The sequence below is a fragment of the Bos javanicus genome, chromosome 28, assembly GCF_032452875.1.
Source record: "Bos javanicus breed banteng chromosome 28, ARS-OSU_banteng_1.0, whole genome shotgun sequence".
NCBI classification, from domain to species: Eukaryota; Metazoa; Chordata; class Mammalia; order Artiodactyla; family Bovidae; genus Bos; species Bos javanicus.
In genome coordinates, this window is record NC_083895.1 from 9,657,010 (window position 1) to 9,684,370 (window position 27,361).

At 41.0% G+C, this 27,361-nt stretch overlaps 1 protein-coding gene across 5 annotated transcripts in view; it reads right to left on the reverse strand.

The window, feature by feature from the left end:
* Positions 1-27,361, reverse strand: part of B3GALNT2 (beta-1,3-N-acetylgalactosaminyltransferase 2) — a 66,507-nt gene that overhangs the window by 13,400 nt on the left and 25,746 nt on the right. For 3 of the 5 annotated variants that reach the window (XM_061404878.1, XM_061404877.1, XM_061404875.1), the window contains exons 5-6: positions 18,402-18,497; positions 585-695 (exon numbers count right to left, since the gene is read on the reverse strand). In XM_061404878.1, the coding sequence (XP_061260862.1) occupies positions 585-695; positions 18,402-18,497 (207 nt within the window). The remainder of the gene's footprint in view (positions 1-584; positions 696-18,401; positions 18,498-27,361) is intronic. The other 2 variants (XM_061404879.1, XM_061404880.1) reach the window with 2 other exon arrangements.

Here is a 27,361-nt window from a genome sequence, read left to right on the forward strand (position 1 = left end):
TCATTAGGCCAGAATTCAAGGAGAACAATTCTATGACCACACCACACTGTCACTTATTTATTTAAAGTTCATCGTTTTAAGTCTGCTCACACCTTTTTATCATCCTAGACTTTGAGAAATCTACCTGTTTTAAATTTTAAGAAAATTTGGCAAATGAAAAATAAAAACCACAAAGCCCAGCAATATAAATGACAGTGAAGAGTCAATCTTACTTTCTAATACTTTTGTCTATAGTATTGTAACTGACATCATACAGTTAGGTGAGACTGAATACCCTACTACTGAGTAAGTGAACTTAAAAAGATGTTCACCTAAAAACTAACAAGAAATAAAACATCATACTTCCTAAAATTGCACTAATCTTAAGGCAAACTGTCTATGAAGGTTGAAGCTATAAAATCACAGAACATTTGAGTTTTTCGACTTATTATCGTGACTCAACAACACTTTCTATTACATATGTTCTAAAACATAAGATTCATTGTTCCATATGAGTTGGTGTAAAAGTAAACTTAAAAACATTTTAAGATTTTAAAAAATGCTAAGGTATGCGAAACAACCTTAAATAAAAAGGAAGGACTTACTGTAACGACTCTGAGAACTCCTCCTCCATCGTTAACGGTCACTTTGTGGAGATTCCTTGACACGAGGCCTTGGAGGTCTTGGCTCTCCCACACGATTGTACCTTCAAAGCTCTTTTGTAGAAAGATGAACACAGAGTCAGTTTCTTTTTTGCTGTCATTTAGGTCTTCAGTAAGTTTCCAGGGAAAGGTTTATTTTTCTAAGACACATCAGTTAAAACTTCTATTGTGCACTCCAACACACCAATAGTAACATTTTAGTATATATCTTGGAGTCTTTTTACACACATCTAAATCAACATTTTCAAAGACCTATTTCTGACAGTTTTACATGCTGCTGTTCTGTCATTTCCCACTGCATCAAAGGCATTTCCTTCTGTGACTTCAGCTGTTACGACTGCTCTTTTTCAAGGGCTTGTACCAATGCCACGGAGTGAATGCATCCTGAGTCACTCCAACATCTCCCTACTGGCACACATTTCAGTTCAGTTCAGTTCAGTCGCTCAAGTTGTGTCCGACTCTTTGTGACCCCATGCACTGCAGCACACCAGGCCTCCCCTGTCCATCACCAACTCCCGGAGTTCACTCAAGCACACATCCATCGAGTTGGTGATGCCATCCAGCCATCTCATCCTCTGTCATCCCCTTCTCCTCCTGACCCCAATCCCTCCCAGCATCAAAGGCTTTTCCAATGAGTCAAATCTTTGTATGAGGTGGCCAAAGTACTGGAGTTTCAGCTTTAGCATCATTCCTTCCAAAGAAATCCCAGGGCTGATCTCCTTTAGGATGGACTGGTTGGATCTCCTTGCAGTCCAAGGGACTCTCAAGAGTCTTCTCCAATACCACAGTGCAAAAGCATCAATTCTTCAGCGCTCAGCTTTCTTCACAGTCCAACTCTCACATCCATACATGACCACTGGAAAATCTATAGCCTTGACTAAATGGACCTTTGTTGGCAAAGTAATGTCTCTGCTTTTGAATATGCTATCTAGGTTGGTCATAACTTTCCTTCCAAGGAGTAAGCGTCTTTTCATTTCATGGCTGCAGTCACCATCTGCAGTGATTTTGGAGCCCCCCAAATTAAAGTCTGACACTGTTTCCACTGTTTCCCCATCTATTTGCCATGAAGTGATGGGACCAGATGCCATGATCTTCGTTTTCTGAATGTTGAGCTTTAAGCCAACTTTTTCACTCTCCTCTTTCACTTTCATCAAGAGGTTTTTTAGTTCCTCTTCACTTTCTGCCATAAGGGTGGTGTCATCTGCATATCTGAGGTTAGTGTTATTTCTCCCGGCAATCTTGATTCCAGCTTGTGCTTCTTCCGGCCCAGTGTTTCTCATGATGTACTCTGCATATAAGTTAAATAAGTAGGGTGACAATATACAGCCTTGACGTACTCCTTTTCCTATTTGGAACTAGTCTGTTGTTCCATGTCTAGTTCTAACTGTTGCTTCCTGACCTGCATACAGGTTTCTCAAGAGGCAGGTCAGGTGGTCTGGTATTCCCACCTCTTTCAGAATTTTCCACAGTTTATTGTGATCCACACAGTCAAAGGCTTTGGCATAGTCAATAAAGCAGAAGTAGATGTTTTTCTGGAACTCTTGCTTTTTCCATGATCCAGCGGATGTTGGCAATTTGATCTCTGGTTCCTCTGCCTTTTCTAAAACCAGCTTGAACATCTGGAAGTTCAAGGTTCATGTACTGCTGAAGCCTGGCTTGGAGAATTTTGAGCATTACTTTACTAGCGTGTGAGATGAGTGCAATTGTGCGGTAGTTTCAGCATTCTTTGGCATTGCCTTTCTTTGGGATTGGAATGAAAACTGACCTTTTCCAGTCCTGTGGCCACTGTTGAGTTTTCCAAATGTGCTGGCATATTGAGTGCAGCACTTTCACAGCATCATCTTTCAGGATTTGAAAGAGCTCAACTGGAATTCCATCACCTCCACTAGCTTTGTTCGTAGTGATGCTTTCTAAGGCCCACTTGACTTCACATTCCAGGATGTCTGGCTCTAGGTGAGTAATCACACCATCGTGATTATCTTGGTCAATCTTTTTTGTACAGTTCTTCTGTGTATTCTTGCCACTTCTTCTTAGTATCTTCTGCTTCTGTTAGGTCCATACCATTTCTGTCCTTATCGAGCCCATCTTTGCATGAAATGTTCCCTTGGTATCTCTAATTTTCTTGAAGAGAGCTCTACAGGAGATGGCAAGAGTGAACGTCAACATGCTAGGAATCAGCGAACTAAAATGGACTGGAATGGGTGAATTTAACTCAGATGACCATTATATCTACTACTGTGGGCAGGAATCCCTTAGAAGAAATGGAGTAGCCATCATGGTCAAAAAAGGAGTCCAAAATGCAGTACTTGGATGCAATCTCAAAAACGACAGAATGATCTTTGTTCGTTTCCAAGGCAAACCATTCAATATCACCGTAATCCAAGTCTATGCCCCAACCAGTAATGCTGAAGAAGCTGAAGTTGAACGGTTCTATGAAGACCTACAGGATCTTTTAGAATTAACACCCCCCAAAAAATGTCCTTTTCATTATAGGGGACTGGAATGCGAAAGTAGGAAGTCAAGAAACACCTGGAGTAACAGGCAAATTTGGCCTTGGATACGGAATGAAGCAGGGCAAAGACTAATAGAGTTTTGCCAAGAAAATGCACTGGTCATAACAAATACCCTCTTCCAACAACACAAGAGAAGACTCTACACATGGACATCACCAGATGGTCAACACCGAAATCAGACTGATTTTATTCTTTGCAACCAAAGATGGAGAAGCTCTATACAGTCACCAAAAATAAGACTGGGAGCTGACTGTGACTCAGATCATGAACTCCTTATTGCCAAATTCAGACTTAAATTGAAGAAAGTAGGGAAAACCACTAGACCATTCAGGTATGACCTAAATCAAATCCCTTATGATTATACAGTGGAAGTGAGAAATAGATTTAAGAGACTAGATCTGATAGACTGCCTGATTAACTATGGTTGGAGGTTCGTGACATTGTATAGGAGACAGGGATCAAGACCATCCCCATGGAAAAGAAATGCAAAAAAGCAAAATGGCTGTTTGGGGAGGCCTTACAAATAGCTGTGAAAAAAGAGAAGCGAAAAGCAAAGGAGAAAAGGAAAGATATTAGCATCTGAATGCAGAGTTCCAAAGAATAGCAAGAAGAGATAAGAAAGCCTTCCTCAGCGATCAATGCAAAGAAATAGAGAAAAACAACAGAATGGGAAAGACTAGAGATCTCTTCAAGAAAATTAGAGATACCAAGGCATACATTTAGACCCGACTTCCCTGGTGGCTCAGATGGTAAAGTGTCTGCCTGCAATATGGGAGACCCAGGTTTGATCCCTGGGGTGGGAAGATCTCCTGGAGAAGGAAATGGCAACCTACTCCAGTATTCCTGCCTGGAGAATCCCAGGGACGGAGGAGCCTGGTAGGCTACAGTCCATGGGGTCGCAAAGAGTCGGACACGACTGAGCGACTTCACTTCACTTCAAATACCTACTAAAGCAATGTGAGGCGTGTTCTAGTGTAAATGTTTATTTTCCCCAATAAATCTGTTTTCTTTTGTTTTTTAAAATAAATCCGAATTTTCTGTATGACACAGGGAACCCAAAGCTGGTGCCCTGTGACAACGAGAGGGGTGGGATGGGTTTTAAGGTTTTAAGAGGGAGGAGATGTGTGTACCTATGGCTGATTCATGTTGATGAAAGACAGAAACAATCACAATACTGTAAAGTAATTATTCTCCAACTAAAGAGATGAAATTACGAGGACAGTAACAGAGATATTTTATATGCATTTCAGCACACACTGCCAAATTGCCTGTCATTAGCAATTTATAAGAATGCCTGGTTTCACTCTCCTTTTCCCAGTATGGGATATTAGTAAAAGAAGAGAAGTTTGAGCTAATTTAGTAGATTTAAAGAAATGATTTTTTAATTGGCGTTTCTTTTGATTTTTGGGAGGGGTGCCATGTGGCATGTGGGATCTAGTTCCCTGACCAGGGATCGAACCTGCACCCTCTGCAATGGAAGCACGAAGTTTTAACCACTGGACCGCCAGGGAAATCCCTGTTCCTTCTGATTTTTAATGATGTGTATCAATTATACCGTCTCTTCTGGGAAGTGCCTTGTCATGCTTCTTTACCATTTAACCACTGAGTTTTATATATTTCTTATTACTCTGTATGAGCTTGTAATAAATTACCTTAATCCTATAATATTTTATATACTATTTTTCCAGAATTGTTTGCCGCTTCATATTACAGGTTTCTTTGTTTTTTCTTTCTTTGGCCATGCCACAAGGCCTGTGGGATCTCAGTTCCCCAACCAGGGGTTGAACCTGGGCCACCACAGTGAAAACGCCGAATCCTCACCACTGGACCGCCAGGGGATTCCCGGGTTTTTTTTTTTTTTTTTAATCCATAACTTTTATCTTGTCAAATCAGACAAACTTTTCCTTAGTAATTATTAGTAATAAAATTGGAACTTAGAAGTTACGCTCCCATCCCTCTTTTGAATTCTAGTATCGTCTAATCTCTCTACAGTTCCTGTTTTTAGTATCTGTGCATGGCTGGCTCCTCAGTACTGCCCAGGTCTCAGCTCCACGGTAGTCTCAGGAAGGCTTTCTCTAGAGACTGGACAGAAGGCAGCCAACTCCCAACTTCTATCACACTGCCCGTCTTCTTTTCTTAATATTTATTTATTTGGCTGCACCGGGTCCTAGTTGTGGCACGTGAACTCTTAGCTGCAGCCTGTGGGATCTAGTTCCCTGACCAGGGATGAACCCAGGCCCCTGCATCACAACTGTGGTCCGGTCTTAGCTATTGGACCGTCAGGGAAGTCCCCAGCCTGTCTTATTTTCTTAAACCACTTACCACTCTTGACATTTATTTTTCTATTGCCCATCTAACTGCTCCTCCCGCTGGACTGCAAGCAGAACAGCAGTGATCTTGTCTGTCTTATCAGCCAGCATTAGAATGCCTGATACCAGGCCTTACTCAAATAAGGAGCTCAATGACACTGAACTCAAAAGCAAGTAGAATTCTGGTATACAACAGGACATAAAAGATACAGGTTTAGCATCCTAAAAATATTTTATGTATTAAAATTAAAAGATAAAGTACTTTATAGTAATGTTTCATTCAACCAGCATTATAAGGGAAGTAGACAGAACTGAACTTGTCCCATAAGCTAGGGCAACGATTTACAAGCTTTTTTTTTTAAAAAAAAAAAGACCATAAAACTTCTCTACCACGAAAGGTAAGAACATTGAAAGAATCTGGATTCCTTGGGCAGTGTGTCATTTTATATTTTGCAAATGTATCCTTAAATTTCATTATCTGTGAAACTCCTGGTGTGCGTTGCAGAGCCCTAGGGCTCCTCAGAGCAGACTCTGCAGACATAACCTGTGTCATCATTTCCCAGCCTTTACAGCGGAGAAGATGAGGCCTATGTAAAAGGGCTGTTTGAAGATCAGTGATAAAGCATATACTGCACAATGCATTGCCTTTTTAAAGGATTCCATTTCCTCATCTTACAAATAGCTCCTGCTCACTTCTACATTTCCCCTGGGAGACCTCAGCTCTTTATTAAACTTAATGTTCATTAACCTCGATCCTTTCTGTAAAAACAAGAAAATGTTCTCACACATAGATAATGTACACAGAAGCAAAAATTTTTAAAAGACTAGGAAGAGGACTTCCCTGGTGGCCCACTGGTTGAGAATCTGCCTTCCAAAGCAGGGGACTCGGGTTTGATCTCTGCTTGGGGAACTAAGATCTCACGTGCCACGGAGCAACGAAGCCTGCACACTGCAGCTGTGGAAGCCCGCATGCTCTAGGGCCCGTGTGCCACAACTAAGACCCTGTGCAGTTAAACAAAAAGACTGTGAAGAAATACACCAACCATGCTGTACAACAGATGGGTGGCATCATATTCTTTTAACTTTTCCGTATTTTTGTCAAGTTTTCAACAGTGAACAAGTATTACTTTCAAACATTTTCATATTTTTATAATCAGGAAAATTTTTCTGGTAACTAAACATGTATATAAAACTAAATTTGGGGTCAATCTTATTTCAGACATGAGCCATTATTTAAACTTCTGAATGTCTACTATGTACCAGGCTGTGGGCTATGTATTTGAAGATTAAAAGAAAAAAAGAAATAGCCACATCTTTAAGTAAGCATAGTATGTCATAACATGCTCAATGACAAAGGAAAGTCACTGGTGACGTCAGTCAGAACTTCAACGACTAGGAGAGCTGAGCTTAAAGGAGTTTGAGACCAGAAAAATAGGGAGGAGGCAGATAAAATAACAAATGAAAGGGGAGACTTGAAACAGCACTAAATATTCAGAAAAATGTTAAGTAGTGAGTGCACTACTGGTAAAGCACAAGGCTGAGGAAAGAGAGCAAAAGATAGGCTGAGGCCTGCTCTGTCTGCTCTAGCAAAGTCTGTTCTTTACCAAAGGCAGTGGGAAGCACAGAAGGTTACAAGTACAAGAGTCACACAATCATATTTGCAGTTTTAGAAAGGTCACGCCAGTCTCAGAGAGGCAACAGAGTAGAGGTTGGTAGGGAGAGTGGTAACTGAGTTATTTCAAAAATCCAGGTGAGAATAAGCAAACACCTATCTTAGGAATTAAGACTGCTGAGAAACTGATGAACTCACAAATAAATGTGAAGATATTCCATGATCATTGATTGGAAGAATTAAAAATGTTAAAATGTCGATACTGTTCAGTGCTGCTGCTGCCGCCAAGTCGCTTCAGTCGTCAGTGCAATCCCTATCAAAATCCCAACAGCATTTCTCACAGAAATAGAACAAACAATCCTAAAGTTTGTAAGGACTCAGGAAAGATCTTGAATAGCCAAAGCAATCTAGAGAAAGAAGAACAAAATTGGAGGCATCACGCTTCCTGATTTCAAACTATATGACAAAGCTATAGTAATCAAAACAGTGTAGCACTGACATTAAAAACAGACACATAGCTCAACAGAGCAGAACAGAGCTCAGAACTAAACCTGCACATACACAGTCACTTAATTCACAACGAAGGGACGAAGAATATACAATGGGAAAAGGACGGTCTTTTCTTTTTTTATTTGGTTAAATAATAAACACTGGTATGGATGAAGCACAAGCTGGAATCAAGATTGCCAGGAGAAATATCAGTAACCTCAGATATGCAGATGACACCACCCTTATGGCAGAAAGTGAAGAAGAACTAAAGAGACTCTTGATGAAAGTCAAAGAGGAGAATGGAAAAGTTGGCTTAAAGCTCAACATTCAGAAAACGAAGATCATGGCATCCGGTCCCATCACTTCATGGCAAATAGATGGGGAAACAATGGAAACAGTGAGAGACTTTAATTTTTGGGGGCTCCAGAATCACTGCAGATGGTGACTGCAGCCATGAAACTAAAAGACGCTTACTACTTAGAAGGAAAGTTATGACCAACCTAAGCATATTAAAAAGCAGAGACATTACTTTGTCAACAAATGTCTGTCTAGTCAAGGCTGTGGTCTTTCCAGTGGTCATGTATGGATATGAGAATTGGACTACAAAGAAAGCTGAGCGCCAAAGAATTGATGCTTTTGAACTGTGGTGTTGGAGAAGACTCTTGAGAGTCCCTTGGATTGCAAGCAGATCCAAGCAGTCCATCCTAAAGGACATCAGTCCTGGGTGTTCATTGGAAGGACTGATGTTGAAACTGAAACTCCAATACTTTGGGTCACCTGATGTGAGGAACTGACTCATTTGAAAAGACCCTGATGTTGGGAAAGATTGAAGGTGGGAGGAGAAGGTGATGACAGAGGATGAGATGGTTGGATGCCATCACTGACTCAATGGACATAAGTTTGAGTAAACTCTGGGAGTTGGTGATGGACAGGGAGGCCTGGCGTGCTGCAGTCCAATGGGTGGCAAAGAGTCAAACACAACTGAGCGACTGAACTGAACAAACATTTATTTCTCATAATTCTGGAGGCTGCAAAGTCCAAAATAAAGTCACCAGCACATTAAGGTGTCTGATAAGAGCCAGCTTCCTGATTCCAAGGTAGCTAGGACAGTCTTTCTTTAAAAAAAATGTTTAGGTCGTGCCATGCGGCATGCATGTTCTTTGTTTCCTGACCAGGGATTGAACCGGATCTCCCTGCATTGGGAGTGTGGAGTCTTAACCACTCTGAACTCGGCAAGTGCCAAAAGGAATATCATTGTACTAACTTACGCTGCACACAAAAATCAACTCAAAAAGATTAAGAACTTGAACCTGAGACCTGAACCCATGAAACTCCTATAAGAAAACAGGCAGTGAGATACTTGCCATCGGCCTTAGGTATGAGTTTTTGAATTTGACACCAAAGCAAAGGCAAAAATAAACAGGCAGGACTACATCCAACTAAATAGCTCTAGACAGCACAGGAAACTATCAACAAAATGAAAAGACAACCTACCAAATGAGAGAAAGTACTGGCACATCATAAAATATATAAGCACCCACACACAAAAACCCAAAGAATCCAAATTAAAGAAAGGGCAGAGTATCTGACATTTTTCCAAAGACATTCAAATGGCCAACACGTACATGAAAAGGTGCTCAACATTACCCAATCATAAGGGAAATGCAAATCAGAATCACAGTAAAATATAACCTCACACATGTTAGAATGGCTAGTATCAAAAAGACAAAATATAACAAATGTTGCTAATGTGTAGAAAAGGGAACCCTTGGGTACTGTAGGTGGGAATGTAAATTGGTGCAACCATTGTGAAAAAAGGTTTGAACTATTATATGATCCAACAATTCCACTTCTGGGTATCTATTCAAAAGAAATGAAAATACTAACTCGAAAAGATGCATGTGCCCTCATGTTCACTGCAGCTTTATTTATAACAGCTAAGACATGTAGGCAACCTAAGTGTCCATCAAGGGATGAACGGATAAAGAAGATAAGGTATTTGTATACAATGGAATATCATTCAGCCATAAAAAAAAGAATAAGTCTTGTCATTTGCAACAACAGGAATAAATCCCGAGGGCATTATGCTAAGTGATTTCATCTCATTTATCTTAAACAAACAAAAACAACCGGAACTCATAAATACAGAGAATATATGGGTGACTGCTAGAGGTGGGGGGTGGGAGGTAGCTAAACAGGTGAAGGTGATCAAAAGGTGCAAACTTCCAGTTACAAAAAAAGAAGTCTCAGGATGTAATGAACAGCACAGTGACTACAGTTAATAATACTGTATTGCATATTTAAAAGTTGCTAAGACAGATTCTTGCCCTTGAAATCCCATGGACAGGGAAGCCTGAGGGGCTACAGTCCATGGGGTCACAGAGTTGGACATGACTCACTACACACCAAGGCAGATCTTAAAAATTCTCATCACAAGAAATGTTTGTAACTCTGTCTGGTGATGGATATTAACTAGACTTGCATTGATCATTTTGTAACATATATAAATATTGAATCATTATACTATATACTTTAATAAAATGAAAGTCAGTTATATTTCGATTAAAAAATAAATTTAAAGAGACTGCCCTCTGAGTTGAACTAATTAAATCCTTATAGTAAAGAAAAAAATGTTCCTAGTAACTGGGAAGAGCTATAAGGTTGAAGCTTAATTAGTAAAATCAATACCTTATAACACTAAAGGAAAGCTGGTTTCAGAGAGAATTCTGGCACTGCAGCAATGTCTAAGGGGAGAAAGATACAATAACCGGAAGGTATGAAGTCTTCTGGTCACATCCCACCTGAATGAGAAAGTTATCAAAAACACTCACCTCCCACTGCTGTAACCAAATTCAACTCCCAAACTAATGGTTCAGATTGTCTTTTAGGTGCCTTGACATACCAGAAGGAGGTTACCAGTTAGTGGCCTTAAGCATTCAAACCACCTTAATGTGCTGCTGCTGCTGCTAAGTCGCTTCAGTCGTGTTCGACTGTGTGTGACCCCACAGATGGCAGCCCACCAGGCTCCCCCGTCCCTGGGATTCTCCAGGCAAGAACACTGGAGTGGGCTGCCCTTTCCTTCTCCAATGCGTGAAAGTGAAAAGTCAAAGAGAAGTCACTCAGTCGTGTCCGACTCTTAGCGACCTCATGAACTGCAGGTCCTCTGTCCATGGGATTTTTTCAGGCAAGAGTACTGGAGTAGGGTGCCATTGCCTTCTCTACTTTAATGTGCTAACACCCATTAAAGATGAATCAACAGACACTCTGGTTTATATACTCTACAAGGTCAACGACAGGACTTGAAAGCTAAGTCCTAAACTCTTTGACTATATGAGGCTGCTTTTGGTTAATCATAAGTCTTTCTCCTGGAAACAACCACCTCTTCCCCTTGGAACATATCACGCTCTTCTAAAACTTTAACACTGATAAAATTTGGAAGGACTAATACCAAATATGTTTCAGTTCAGTTCAGTCGCTCAGTTGTGTCTGACTCTTTGTGACCCCATGAACCACAGCACGCCAGGCCTCCCTGTCCATCACCAACTCCCGGAGTTTACCCAAACTCATGTCCATTGAGTTGGTGATGCCATCCAACCACCTTATCCTCTGTCGACCCCTTCTCCTCCTGCCTTCAATCTTTCCCAGCATCAGGAGCTTTTCCAGTGAGTCAGCTTTCTGCATCAAGTGGCCAAAGTATTGGAGTTTCAGCTTCAACATCAGTCCTTCCAATGAACACCCAGGGCTGATCTCCTTTAGGATGGACTGGTTGGATCTCCTTGTGGTCCAAGGGACTCTCAAGTCTTCTCCAACACCACAGTTCAAAAGCATCAATTCTTCTACGCTCAGCTTTCTTTATAGAATGTTTCTATGAAGACCTATAAGACCTTTTAGAACTAACACCCCCAAAAAATGTCCTTTTCATTATAGGGGACTAGAATGCAAAAGTAGGAAGTCAAGAAACAACTGGAGTAACAGGCAAATTTGGCCTTGGAGTACAGAATGAAGCAGGGTAAAAGCTAACAGAGTTTTGCCAATAGAACACACTTGTCATAGCAAACACCCTCTTCCAACAACACAAGAGAAGACTCTACACATGGACATCACCAGATGGCCAACACTGAAATCAGATTGATTATATTCTTTGCAGCCAAAGATGGAGAAGCTCTATACAGTCAGCAAAACCAAGACCGGGAGCCGACTGTGGCTCAGATCATGAACTCCTGATTGCCAAATTCAGACTTAAATTGAAGAAAGTGGGGGAAACCAAATATGTTTAGGAGAAAGAATTGACAGGGCTTAGTGAATGCTTGGATATGAGAGCTGAGGATAAATTCCACGATTCTGGTTTGGAGACGTGAAAAAAAAGGAGACACTATGACCCAGGACTGAAAATACAGGAGGTGAGAATGGGTGGATGGAGATGCTATCACCACTAGAACACCCAGGGGACCTTCCAAGTGGAGGCGTTCAGTTGAAGTGCATACAGAGTTCGTAAGAAATGTGGGCTGCAGACAGACTGAACAGCCAGTAACAAACAGGTGGTAATAGATGAAACTGCATAGAAGAATGAATAAAATAAACAGAAGGCTGGGTATCAGCTCTTAATGATTAAAGTTTAAGAGGAAAACAAAAGAGGAATAGGGAAGAAGGACTGCGTCAGATTAAGCAGAACCAGAAGGATGTATATCATATTGAGTTGGCCAATATGTTCATTCTGGTTTTCCCAAAAGATGTTACGGAAAAACCCAACAAACTTTTTGGCCCAACCCAACATAAGCTACGGAGAAGACGATGGCACCCCACTCCAGTACTCTTTTTGCCTGGAAAATCCCATGGATGGAGGAGCCTTGTAGGCTGCAGTCCAGGGGGTCGCGAAGAGTTGGACACGACTGAGCGACTTCCCTTTCACTTTTCACTTTCATGCACTGGAGAAGGAAATGGCAACCCACTCCAGTGTTTTTGCCTGGAGAATCCCAGGGACGGGGGAGCCTGGTGGGCTGCCATCTATGGGGTCACACAGAGTCGGACACGACTGAAATGACTTAGCAGCAGCAACATAAGCTAGAGAAAGCTGCAGTCAACTCAGGTAACGACTCAAAGTGTCCCCTAGAGGTAGCAGTTAGGTCACCAGGAATCTTTGTGATTGTAGTTCCAAATGAACCATATCAAAGTAAAAAGCTATGGTAACCCAAAAAAGCTTCACCTTGAAAACAGAAACCTGGCAAATACGACAAAGCAAGTTAATTCTCTTGTCCACTCCATTCAACTGACACTTGGCACCTGACTGCTATTTCTCCTGCCCGGCACCAACTCCATCTTCCTTGACTGGGTCCCAATATAAGATCCATAATATTGAGCAGGGACTTCCCTGGTAGTCCAGTGGCTATGCCTCAGTGCTCCCAATGCAGGGGGGCCCAGGGTAAACCCTTGCTCAGAGAACTAGATCCCACAGGCCCAAAGTAAGAGTTTGCATGCCACAATGAAAGATCCTGATGCTGCAGCTAAGACCTGGGGCAGCCAAATGAATAAATATTAGAAAAAAATAATAATGTTAACTAAATTGAGTAGTTATCATAAACACTCATTGGCTCAAAAGTGATCCTGGTTCATTCACTCAACTTACAGAAGCTGCCAGTTGTTTTGTTGTGAGGGAGGGGAAGCGCTCTCCCTTCCCCACCTCTCCTGCACCTGCTCCATGTCACTGTTAACATTTCTGTTCCCCACTTCTCTCAAATGCCTTCTTCCTACTCTCTGACACAAAGCAATCACTAAGCTAGGAATCTCTGCAGATGCCTAACACCTTGTTTATGACAGTTCCCTGCTAAGATCAAGAAATTAAAGTAAAAGGGAGGGAGACTTCTGGACTTGTGGTTCAGTGGTTAAGAATCTGTGCTCCCAATACAGGGGGCCTGGGTTCAACCCTTGGTCAGGAAACTAAGATCCCACATGCTGCACAGCATGACCCAAAACAAGTATCCCTTGAAAGCAGACATAAAATATGTAATTGCTTCTGAAAATAAAAACATAATTACAAAAGTAAAAGGTAGGAAAGAACAGCACAGTGCAGACTGGAAAAAAGAGCTCTCACAAGTCCTCTCACCTGTAACGTAAGTGAGCTATCTGCAACCCATGTGGTCCTTCTGTGTCCTATTTCTAACTCATCATGCAAACCAATAGAGCAGCTTAAACATACACAGTATTTTTGCGCCTGTAACCATTAACAATTTCTTATGGCCTGCAGAGATGACTACTGCTGAAGAATTTTAACTTCCATAAAAAATAAGTATGTAAGTCCCCACGATACTGACAGGACTGTCTCTAGTGACTTGGTCTAATGAACAGGCTTTTTATTGAAATTAGTTTCCGGTTCAGGTGCACTCCTAAAAGAAATACGAAATTAGAGAAATATTTTAAGAGAAACACACAGCAGTTTTCTATTTAAATGTGCGACGCCACCCCCCACACTGAGATTTCTGCTTTAGTGAGACACACAACGAAAACACTGCAAGAACCCTGCTTATTAGCTGACAAGCCACACTGCTGACATGTTACTCCAGCAGACTGTGAAGTTTAGAGAGAATATGATGATGAACAAATTATCTACTTCTCCCTTGCAACTGGGATCAACGATCTGTTTTTCTTTGGTTATTCTCTGCTGATGATATGTAGGCAAACCCATTCATCACTATCGCTTTTTTCTGTGCAAGTAAGTCCAACAAGGGCTTGATGCAGCAAAAGTGAATATATACGTGAAATTAAACAAGCTTTCGACAAGACCAGGATTTTGTGTAAAAGGAAAGGATTTTATTTTTAAAAGTTTTTTCTTTTAATAAGGCTAATATTTATTTCAGGACATTTAAAAAACAGATATATAGAAGAAAATAAAATTCATCCACAATCCTACTCCCTCAGATGTAGACACTATTAAATAAGTGCACATTTATAAAAAGAAAAAAAGACTACTCGGATGTAATGAAAAATCAAAAGCCAATTTAGCTTAAAGCTTCAAGGGAAATAAAGATCACAAGGCTGGGATTTCCCTAGCAGTCCAGTGCTTAAGACCTTGTGCTCCCACTGCAGGGGGCCAGGGGTTCAATCCCTGGTTGAGGAACTAAGATCTCGCATGCCGTATGGCACAGCCAAAAAATAAAACAAGAATAAATAAAATAAAATCTCAATTAAAAAAAAAAAAACAGAACAAGGCTTTAGCTAGCGAACATCTTAATAACTGAAATGGCCACTGCCTGATTTGACTGAGTCCTTCCCATCATGAGTACCTTCTACCATATATACCGACCTGAACACAGTCAAGGAAGGCAGCCCTTTGCCCCAACCTAGATTCTTTTTCTGAAAAACTTCAAACCCATAGAAAAGTTCAGATTAACACAAAATCCTCTAGACTCAACAACTGGCAATGTTTGGCCACATGTGTGCTTTTTTATTTAACTTTCTGGCCATGCTGCATGGCACTGGGATCTTAGTCTCTCGTCCAGGATCAAACCTGCCCCCCTTCAGCGGAAGCGCAGAGTATTAACCACTGAACCACCTGGGAAGTCCCTGGCTTTATCTCTGTCTACTCTTCTGCTGTTCTTTGTTGCTAAATCACTTGAAAGTAAAATACATTTCACCTTGGCTTCAGCACGGATTTCCTAAGGACAAAGACATTCTAAGGGAAAGTATAATATGGACTAACTAATTAATCAAACTGTAAATCTTTCTATGAGGTGACCAAGATAATGGAGTAGATGCAATATTGCGATTATGCTGAAGTTAATATTAAAGCTTATTTTGTTCCTCCTGGGACTCCTTCCTCTTCGAGTTTCTCAACCTGGGGAACCACTGGCATTTGGGGCCAGGTCATCTTGTGCTGTGGGGACCGTCCCTTATATTGTAGGATGTTGGGCAGCATCCCTGGCCTCCGCCACAGGAGGCAGGCATGTTCCACACCTGGCCGCAGCAACTAAAAGCAACTCCAGACATTTGCTAAGGGTCCCCCAGGAGAAAAGACCCTGCTCTCGAAGAACAAGAACCACAAATCCACATGAGAACCAGCAGTAAGAGGACAGCACACGTTGATCTACTGAACCTCACCACATGGCAGCACGTTCTAAACATTCTGCATCTAAGAAATCACCTGAGTGTGTTAAGTGTGTGTGTGCTGGGGTCCGACACTTTGCAACCCCATGGACTGTAGCCCGCCAGGCTCCCCCGTCCATGGAATTCTCCGGGCAAGAATACTGGAGTGGGTACTTATTTCCTACTCTAGGGGATCTTCACAACCCAGGGACCGTCCCTTGTGTCTCCTGCATTGGCAGGTGGATTCTTTACCACCACATCACTTGGGAAGCCCCATGAAATCATTTACATGCTAGAACAATCCTCTGAACTGGGTCTACCTTACAGAGGAGGGAACAGACACAGAGAGGGGAAGAAGTTAGTGCCGGGTCACGGAGCCGCTGAGCGGCAGAGCAGGGACTCAGGCTCACCCACAGGCGCCCAGTCACACACCTGCACCCAACCGTGCCCGCACAGACGTACTCACTTCCTGGTGCGGCAGTTTTTCCTTTCCTACTCACGCTAATCCTCATGAGTCATTTGTGAAAATCAACCTTCCAGCAGGTTCCAGACCTTTCTGGACAGCGCCGAACATGTGCTAGCACTCGTGAGCCCCACAGAATCACTCTCCTCTCCCTTGGGAATCACACAAGGTCCGAGTGAGGTTCTGCCCAAACTGGCTCTGAGTAGGAAAGAAGGACTCTCATTGATGACTTGCTTCAATCCTAGAAGACCTCACCAACAAGCCAGTGTAGGAAATCTGCTTACAGCTGTGTCTGGGACACAGCAGGGTAAGCACAACATCAATGTCAGCTCTTCTGTCCTCACTAGTTGGCTCGGTGGCTCAGTGGTAAAGAAGCCACCTGCTGATGAGGAGAGCCGGGTTCAGTCCCTGGGTCAGGAAGATCCCCTAGAGAAGCAAACGGCACCCCACTCCAGGATTCTTGCCTGGGAAATCACACAGACAGAGGAGCCTGGCAGGCTACAGTCCGTGGGGTCGCAAGAGAGTTGGACACAACTGAGCAACTAAACAACAACCCTCACCAGTACACAAGCGGCTCCACGGGTAGGGCCTGCTGTACTATGTCCTCCAGTGCTTGGCATATACTAAGTGCTCACAAAACATTTTCTGAGTAAATGAGTTAACAAATCAAAGAATGACTTCCTTCAAAAACTGAAATCCGGGATTTCCCTGGTGGTCCAGTGGTTTGGGTCCATACTTCCAAGGCAAGTGATGTGGGTTTGCTCCCCGGTCAGGAAACTATGATCTCATTTGCTGCAGAGCAATGAAGCCTGTGCGCTGCAGCTACTGAGGCCACACGCCACAGCCAGAGTCCCCGCACTGCAGTGAAAGATCTCGCATGATGCAACGGGGATGCCCTGTGCTGCAACTGAGACACGACGCAGACAAATAAACAAATATTTTTTTAAATTAAAAAAAATTGTTATTGGTGAAAATGAAAAATGTCTTAAAAAAACAAAAAATGAGATCCAACACTTAGCCCATCCTTCTTAGTTGAACCACTATTATTAAGAGATACCTTTGATGGTGCATATCTCCTTTAACTAGGAAAAAAGTTCATATATGAAATTTAAAAAGGACACAAACAGGTAAACTCATATAATGCTGATGACTATTCAAATGGATATAAACTGCTAAACTGTTCTCCCAAAAAAAATCATATGCCTCAAAAATATGTAAAAATTTGAACCCACAATTCATCCTAAGAAAACAACCAGTTGGGTACCCCAAAGAGAGTGTAAAGATGTTCACTGAAGTCTTTTTTCTAACACCAAGAACTTGGAAATTTTTTGTTTCAGTTTTGTTTTTCTTTACATGTTTTTCAACAGAAGTTCACATATAGGTGAAATAAAGGAGCTCGCTTTGACTGTCATGGAATTAACACACACAGTTTGACTACCTGTACTCAGCTCCGAAGATCCAGAGCACGTTATAAAATGCGTGACTTTGTTGTTGCCCAAGTGTGAACACCACCCACGTGACCAGTGGCAGGAAGAGGCTTCCTGGTTAGCCAGCAGGGCTGGTCAATCATCCAGCTTCCACATCTTAATCCAGCTTTGGTGTCCCTGGGTGAATGCCAAAATTGACTGATGGTGTCTGCCAGAGAGGACTGGGAAACTGAGCCTTGCACAGTGGTTCCAAAACACTCTGCTCAGAAAGGTACTCAGACAGACTGGAATAGCCTGGAAAGGGTGAGGCTGACAGTAACGGTCTGTTCACGTCTAACTGTGTGATACACGATGTGATACAACCACATATGGGCTTAACTCCAGGGCTGACGAGGCCCTTGGCAGCTGAGGAATAGTTATGGTTTCAAACATCTTCCACAACTTGGAGAAGTTTAATTTATCTTGGAATGTGACCCACCTTTTTGGCATTAGCCTATATGCACTTCCCTTCACCTACTTGTTGTTTAGATAAGCAACTATCTGATGTACTCAAACAGTGTCAGCGTCTTTCTAACAACCACACCTGCTACTAACCTTTGTCACTTAGGCAGTCATGCAGTGCTCTACTCCACTGAAGAAGCCATGGTAACATGCAATGCTTTTCAAGGTGTGGTTGGGAACCTCTGGGGCACCATGAAGCTCTCTGGTGGGAGGAGTGCACAGGGCTACAACTTAGTACACCCCTGGTGCAGTGTCATCTGTCACTCTGGAGAGCTGTCCTGGCAGGAAAGTATCAAATGCCTGCCCCTGGAAGCACATCTCCAGGACGATAACGGCCCGCATCAAGACCAGAGTCTCTTCGTTATAGTACCTCGGGTAAGATGAATTGCTCCACAGGCTTGTACCACAGCTTGTTCACCTGCACACCACAGCTCGGAGGACTGAAGCGAGCACTGAAGAGGGCCTCCTACAGATTGGGTGGGGAAAAGACAAGAAGAAAAACTTCCCATCAGATGCAGCAAGTTCTCACACGGCTGACATTCTAAATTCTCATTGCCCCAACAGCGGCTACTAACATTGTGCTACTGCGGTTTAGGCATCATTTGGGCTTTCCAGGGCAATCGTGGTTATCAAGTAAAGCTATTTAAGATCACCAAGGCTGTCGTGAAGTTCTAAAAAACTAAATATAATCCACATAACCTTAAAAAAATAAAAACGATACCTTGAGGTGAGGAGCATTAAGGGAAGTGTAAGGTGTTAAGTCAACTCAGTTCCTTAACCCCAAAGGGTTAAGAATAAACTGAAAGATCATAGACTTCTACATAGAACAAAGGTACTCAGCAATCACCCTTCAAAAAGAACCTTTAGAAGAACAAACAGAAACAAAAATGGGAACATTAAAAAAAGACTGATTCTCATTATGTCTATTGTTTTCTTTGGGTCCTTCCTTTTTGTTTTCGGCAAGAACATTTCCTTATTCTCATAGCTATTCTTAGATACCAATTTGCTACAGGAGATGCTTCTGTTAAAGCTATCAAGACCATGCAGAAGTTCAGAATGAAGGGAGTTTAAATGAATTAAGCGTATTTCTTTCATCAGTATTAGTCTATGGCAATACAGTGGTAATACTTTATACACCATGACTACCTGTGAACCCACTGCAATCCACCTGAGATCAGACATTCCTTGAGGACAAAGAGTTATCTCTCCTTGGGTAAAAAAAAAAATATGGCAACTAAAAATTAAATTAACATGATAAAAATATTGTACATCTGAATCAAACTACTTGAGTGACAACTCAAAAAGACTACAGGGACTTCCCTGGTGATTCAGTGGCTAAGACTCCATGCTCCCAGTGCAGGGGGCTCAGGTTTGATCCCTGGTCAGGGAACTAGATCCCACAGACTGCAACTAAGGCCTGGTGCAGCCACATAGATAAAGAAATAAAAGCAGCTTAAAAAAAAAAAAAACCCACTACATATACTAAGACAATTAATCATGAAAAAAAATTCAAGATTGATCCTCATTTCTAGGTAAGGCTGACAGTGGAATTCAGAGTACGGCTCTTGCAGTTACCTATTTGAGCTTCAGTATCAATGCAACCTTTAATCACAATAATATATGAACTCCTATACTTAAGTAATAAAGCTCTTTTCACTAGAATCATAATGGCTGGAATCATCACTAAGATTTGCTCCCTCTCTTATATTTATGTCATTAAGCACATTTACAAACTAAACAAGTTCTTTAGAGGATGAAGGAATATGACAAACAAAAAAATTAATATTAAATTGATCTGGGTGTTTATTGGTGACTCTGACATTGTATCTGTTAATAACAATCAACCTTAACACAAAAACATTTTTAAACATGCCTAAAAAAACTGCACAGGGTTCTACTTTCAGCGACAACAAGCCAAGTCTCCTACAGATAACAATTACGTATAGTAGACAAAACATTACAAAAAAAGATTTGAAGACACTGGAACATGCACAAAGGATACACCGGAGGAAAAGCAATACCCAGAAGGTGAGAAAGGCACTGGATCTGCTTCCCGTATATTTTTTTTTAATGGCTCTTTGTCTGAGGCATACTCAGGGGACAACTAAAATTCTGAAATAAGAACTGCAGTCTTTCTGGTTAGAAATCGGAAGACAGAGTGGAGGCAAACACATTGGCTAACAAGTGAGGAAGAAAAACCCAGAAAGGAAAGGGTCACAGAGTTCTCAATCCTTCCTATTAACTCTGTCCTAGTCTGCAGCTGAGTCAGGAAAGACACATTTGAAGCAGAATCTGAGCAGCTCATCTAAGTCCAAGGGAACAGACTGGAGACATCAGCTGCTGCTCACCATAAGGGAGACAGGGTTCAGGGTCCATGCCCAGCAATTTAACTGACGGCTAAAAGAAACAAACAACAAAACAAACAAAAGAGACCATAGCAAAAACCAGCAAAGCCAAAAGCTGGTTCTTCGAGAGGATAAATAAAATTGACAAACCATTAGCCAGACTCATCAGGAAAGAAAGGGAGAAAAATCATATCAATAAAATTAGAAATGAAAATGGAGAGATCACAACAGACAACACAGAAATACAAAGGATCATAAGAGACTACTATCAGCAATTATATGCCAATAAAATGGACAACTTGGAAGAAATGGACAAATTCTTAAAAAAGTACAACTTTCCCAAACTGGACCAAGAAGAAATAGAAAATCTTAACAGACCCATCACAAGCATGGAAATTGAAACTGTAATCAAAAATCTTCCAGCAAACAAAAGCCCAGGTCCAGACGGCTTCACAGCTGAAGTCTACCAAAAATTTAGAGAAGAGCTAACACCTATCCTGCTCAAACTTTTCCAGAAAATTGCAGAGGAAGGTAAACTTCCAAACTCATTCTATGAGGCCACCATCACCCTAATACCAAAACCTGACAAAGATGCCACAAAAAAAGAAAACTACAGGCCAATATCACTGATGAACATAGACGCAAAAATCCTCAACAAAATTCTAGCAATCAGAATCCAACAACACATTAAAAAGATCATACATCATGACCAAGTGGGCTTTATCCCAGGGATGCAAGGATTCTTCAGTATCATACGCAAATGTAATACACCACATTAACAAATTGAAAAATAAAAGCCATACGATTATCTCAAAAGATGCAGAGAAAGCCTTTGACAAAATTCAACATCCATTCATGATAAAAACTCTCCAGGAAGCAGGAATAGAAGGAACCTTCCAAAGCAAACCATTCAATATCACAGTAATCCAAGTCTATGCCCCAACCAGTAACGCTGAAGAAGCTGAACGGTTCTCTGAAGACCTCCAAGACCTTTTAGAACTAACACCAAAAAAGATGTCCTTTTCATTATAGGGGACTGGAATGCAAAAGTAGGAAGTCAAGAAACACCTGGAGTAACAGGCAAATTTGGCCTTGGAATACAGAATAAAGCAGGTCAAAGACTAACAGAGTTTTGCCAAGAGAACGCACTGGTCATAGAAAACACCCTCTTCCAACAACACAAGAGAAGACTCTACACATGGACATCACCAGATGGTCAACACCGAAATCAGACTGATTATATTCTTTGCATCCAAAGATGGAGAAGCTCTATACAGTCGTAAAAACAAGACCGGGAGCTGACTGTGGCTCAGACCATGAACTCCTTATTGCCAAATTCAGACTTAAAATGAAGCAAGTAGGGAAAACCACTAGACCATTCAGATATGACCTAAATCAAATCCCTTATCATTATACAGTGGAGGTGAGAAACAGATTTAAGGGACTAGATCTGATAGAGTGCCTGATGAACTATGGACAGAGGTTCATGACATTGTACAGGAGACAGGGATCAAGACCATCCCCATGGAAAAGAAATGCAAAAAAGCAAAATGGCTGTCTGGGGAGGCCTTACAAATAGCTGTGAAAAGAAGAGAAGCGAAAAGTAAAGGAGAAAAGGAAACATATAAGCATCTGAATGCAGAGTTCCAAAGAATAGCAAGGAGAGATAGGAAAGCCTTCCTCAGTGATCACTGCAAAGAAATAGAGGAAAACAACAGAATGGGAAAGACTAGAGATCTCTTCAAGAAAATTAGAGATACCAAGGGAACATTTCATGCAAAGATGGGCTCAATAAAGGACAGAAATGGTATGGACCTAATAGAAGCAGAAAATATTACGAAGAGGTGGCAAGAATACACAGAAGAACTGTACAAAAAAGATCTTCACAACCAAGACAATCACGATGGTGTGATCACTCACCTAGAGCCAGACATCCTGGAATGTGAAGTCAAGTGGGCCTTAGAAAGCTAGTGGAGGTGATGGAATTCCAGTTGAGCTCTGTCAAATCCTGAAAGATGATGCTGGGAAAGTGTTGCACTCAATATCCCAGCAAATTTGGAAAACTCAGCAGTGGCCACAGGACTGGAAAAGGTCAGTTTTCATTCCAATCCCAAAGAAAGGCAATGTCAAAGAATGCTCAAACTACTGCACAATTGCACTCATCTCACACACTAGTAAAGTAATGCTCAAAATTCTCCAAGCCAGGCTTCAGCAGTACGTGAACTATGAACTTCCAGATGTTCAAGCTGGTTTTAGAAAAGGCAGAGGAACCAGAGATCAAATTGCCAACATCTGCTGGATCATTGAAAAAGCAAGAAAGTTCCAGAAAAACATCTATTTCTGCTTTATTGACTATGTGGCTCACAATAAACTGTGGAAAATTCTGAAAGAGATGGGAATACCATACCACCTGACCTGCCTCTTGAGAAACCTGTATGCAGGTCAGGAAGCACCAGTTAGAAATGGACATGGAACAACAGACTGGTTCCAAATACAAAAAGGAGTACGTCAAGGCTGTATATGGTCACCCTGCTTATTTAACTTCTATGCACAGTACATCATGAGAAACGCCGTACTGGAAGAAGAACAAGCTGGAATCAAGATTGCCGGGAGAAATATCAATAACCTCAGATATGTAGATGACACCACCCTTATGGCAGAAAGTGAAGAGGAACTCAAAAGCCTCTTGATGAAAGTGAAAGAGAAGAGTGAAAAAGTTGGCTTAAAGCTCAACATTCAGAAAACGAAGATCATGGCATCTGGTCCCATCACTTCATGGGAAATAGATGGGGCAACAGTGGAAACTGTGTCAGACTTTATTTTTTGGGCTCCAAAATCACTGCAGATGGTGACTGCAGCCATGAAATGAAAAGACGCTTACTCCTTGGAAGGAAAGTTATGACCAACCTAGATAGCATATTCAAAGGCAGAGACATTATTTTGCCCACAAAGGTCCGTCTAGTCAAGGCTATAGTTTTTCTAGTGGTCATGTATGGATGTGAGAGTTGGACTGTGAAGAAAGCTGAGTGCCGAAGAACTGACACTTTTGAACTGTGGTGTTGGAGAAGACTCTTGAGAGTCCCTTGGACTGCAAGGAGATCCAACCAGTCCATTCTGAAGGAGATCAGTCCTGGGTGTTCTTTGGAAGGACTGATGCTATTGCTGAAATTCCAATACTTTGGTCACCTCATGCTAAGAGTTGACTCATTGGAAAAGACTGTGATGCTGGGAGGGATTGGGGGCAGGAGGAGAAGGGGACGACAGAGGATGAGATGGCTGGATGGCATCACTGACTCGATGGACATGAATTTGGGTAAACTCCAGGAGTTGGTGATGGACAGGGAGGCCTGGTGTGCTGTAATTCATGGGGTCGTAAAGAGTCGGACACGACTGAGTGACTGAACTGAACCTCAACATAATAAAAGCTATATATGACAAACCCACAGAAAACATTATCCTCAATGGTGAAAAATTGAAAGCATTTCCCCTAAAGTCAGGAACAAGACAAGGGTGTTATTTTCACCACTACTATTCAACATAGTTTTAGAAGTTTTGGCCGCAGCAATCAGAGCAGAAAAAGAAATAAAGGAATCCAAATTGGAAAAGAATCAAAACTTTAAAGACTCCACCAGAAAATTACTAGAGCATGAATATAGTAAAGTTGCAGGATATAAAAATCAACACACAGAAACCCCTTGCATTCCTATACACTAATAATGAGAAAATACAAAGAGAAATTAAGGAAACAATTCCATTCACCATTGCAACGAAAAGAATAAAATATTTAGGAATATATCTACCTAAAGAAACTAAAGACCTATATATAGAAAACTATAAAACACTGGTGAAAGAAATCAAAGAGGACACTAATAGATGGAGAAATATACCATGTTCATGGATAAGAAAAATCAATATAGTGAAAATGAGTATACTACCCAAAGCAATCTATAGATTCAATGCAATTCCTATCAAGCTACAAACAGTATTTTTCACAGAGCTGTATGGAAATACAAAAAACCTCAAATAGCCAAAGCAATCTTGAAAAAGAAGAATGGAACTGGAGGAATCAACTTGCCTGACTTCAGGCTCTGCTACAAAGCCACAGTCATCAAGACAGTATGGTACTGGCACAAAGATAGAAATATAGATCAATGGAACAACAGAAAGCCCAGAGATAAATCCATGCACCTATGGACACCTTATCTTTGACAAAGGAGGCAAGAATATACAATGGAGAAAAGACAATCTCTTTAACAAGTGGTGCTGGGAAAACTGGTCAACCACTTGTAAAAGAATGAAACTAGAACACTTTCTAACACCATACACAAAAATAAACTCAAAATGGATTAAAGATCTCAACGTAAGACCAGAAACTATAAAACTCCTAGAGGAGAACATAGGCAAAACACTCTCCAACATAAATCACAGTAGGATCCTCTATGACCCACCTCCCAGAATATTGGAAATAAAAGCAAAAATAAACAAATAGGACCTAATTAAACTTAATAGCTTCTGCACAACAAAGGAAACTATAAGCAAGATGAAAAGACAGCCTTCAGAATGGGAGAAAATAATAGCAAATGAAGCAACTGACAAAGAACTAATCTCAAAAATATACAAGCAACTCCTGAAGCTCAATTCCAGAAAAATAAATGACCCAATCAAAAAGTGAGCCAAAGAACTCAACAGACATTTCTCCATAGAAGACATACAGATGGTTAACAAACACATGAAAAGATGCTCAACATCACTCATTATCAGAGAAATGCAAATCAAAACAACAATGAGGTACCATTTCAGGCTAGTCAGAATGGCTGCGATCCAAAGGTCTACAAGCAATAAATGCTGGAGAGGGTGTGGAGAAAAGGGAACCCTCTTACACTGTTGGTGGGAATGCAAACTAGTACAGCCACTATGGAGAACAGTGTGGAGATTCCTTAAAAAACTGGAAATAGAACTGCCATACGACCCAGCAATCCCACTCCTGGGCATACAGACGGAGGAAACCAGAAGGGAAAGAGACACGTGTACCCCAGTGTTCATCGCAGCACTGTTTATAATCGCCAGGGCATGGAAGCAACCTAGATGTCCATCAGCAGATGAAGGGATAAGAAAGCTGTGGTACATAAACACAATGGAGTATTACTCAGCCACAAAAAAGAATACATTTGAATCAGTTCTAAGGAGGTGGATGAAACTGGAGCCTATTATACAGAGTGAAGTAAGCCAGAAAGAAAAACACCAATACAGTATACCAACGCATATATATGGAATTTAGAAAGATGGTAACGATAACCCTGTATGCGAGACAGCAAAAGAGACAGATGTATAGAACAGTCTTTTGGACTCTGTGGGAGAGGGCGAGGGTGGGATGATTTGGGAGAATGGCATTGAAACATGTATAATATATGGGAAACGAATCGCCAGTCCAGGTTCAATGCATGATAAAGGATACTCGGGGCTGGTGCACTCAGATGACCCAGAGGGATGTGATGGGGAGGGAGGTGGGAGGGGGGTTCATGATGAGGAACACGTGTACACCCAAGGCGGATTCATGTCAATGTATGGCAAAACCAATATAATATTGTAAAGTAATTAGCCTCCAATTAAAATAAATGTATTTATATATATATAAAAAAGAAACAAACAAAAGCAACTCTCCTCAAAGACTACAACAGGATCCACAATCCTACAATGAATTATTCACAGTATCTAGGATTCAATCCAAAGTTACTCGATGTAAGATAAAACAGGAAAATGTTACTGTATGCAAGAGAAAAGATGATAATCAACAAAGACACGCCAAGATGACTCAAATTTAGTATAGCAGACAGGATTTTAAAGCCATCATTATAATCTAGGTCAAAACCACAGAGAAAATATGTTCAAGATGAATTTAGAAAAACAGGAAACTTAGAAAAAATGGGATATTTTAGAGAAAAAGAAACTATAAGTAACAAATCCCAGAAGGAATGGACAGAAATGGGGCTGGGAAAAAATTTTCTTTATGAAAAATAGGTAAAAGTTCTCTAAATTTGTTAAAAGACATAAATTTACAGGTTGAAGGAACTTGGCAAACCCTGAGCGGAACACACGAAGAAAAACCACATTTTGATATGTGGCAAAACTAATACAATTATGTAAAGTTTAAAAATAAAATAAAATTGGAAGATTTAAAAAAAAAAAAAAAAAGAAAAACCACACCAAGATATAACACAGCCAAATGGCATAAAACCAAGTATGTATAAAGAGAAAGTCTTTAAAGTAGCCAAGATGACTTTTTCCTCTAATACATATTTAGCTGTTTAGAGCAAAAATCATAATACTGTGTTGTGGGATTTATAGCACACATAGATATAAGGCATGACAATTAGAACAAAAAGATGGGGAACAGTAAATGGAATTATATAGTTCCAAGGTTCTTATATTTTACATGAAGGGGTACAATGCTAAAGAAGACTGAAAAAGTTCAGAACATACATTGTAATTCTTATGTCAACCAGACTGACACAAAATAATAATACAAAGAGCTGTAGCTAAATGGAAAATAGAAATATTAATATGGAATTCTAAAAAATACTCAACCCAAAAGAGGTAAAAAAAGGAAGAAAAGAGAAACAAAAAACACAGGATAAATAGAAAACAAATAGCAAAAAGAAAAACTGAAATCCAACCACTTTAGTAATTGCCTTAAGTGTAAATGGAATAAATAGCCCTTATAAATAGCAGGGATTCTCAGACTTGGATAAAAAGGAATACCTAACTATATGCTTGGAGAAGGCAATGGCACCCCACTCCAGTACTCTTGCCTGGAAAATCCCATGGGCAGAGGAGCTTGGTGGGCTACAGTCCATGGGGTTGCTGAGAGGCGGGCAGGACTGAGGGACTTCACTTTCACTTTTCACTTTCACGCACTGGAGAAGGAAATGGCAACGCACCCCAGTATTCTTGCCTGGAGAATCCCAGGGACAGAGGAGCCTAGTGG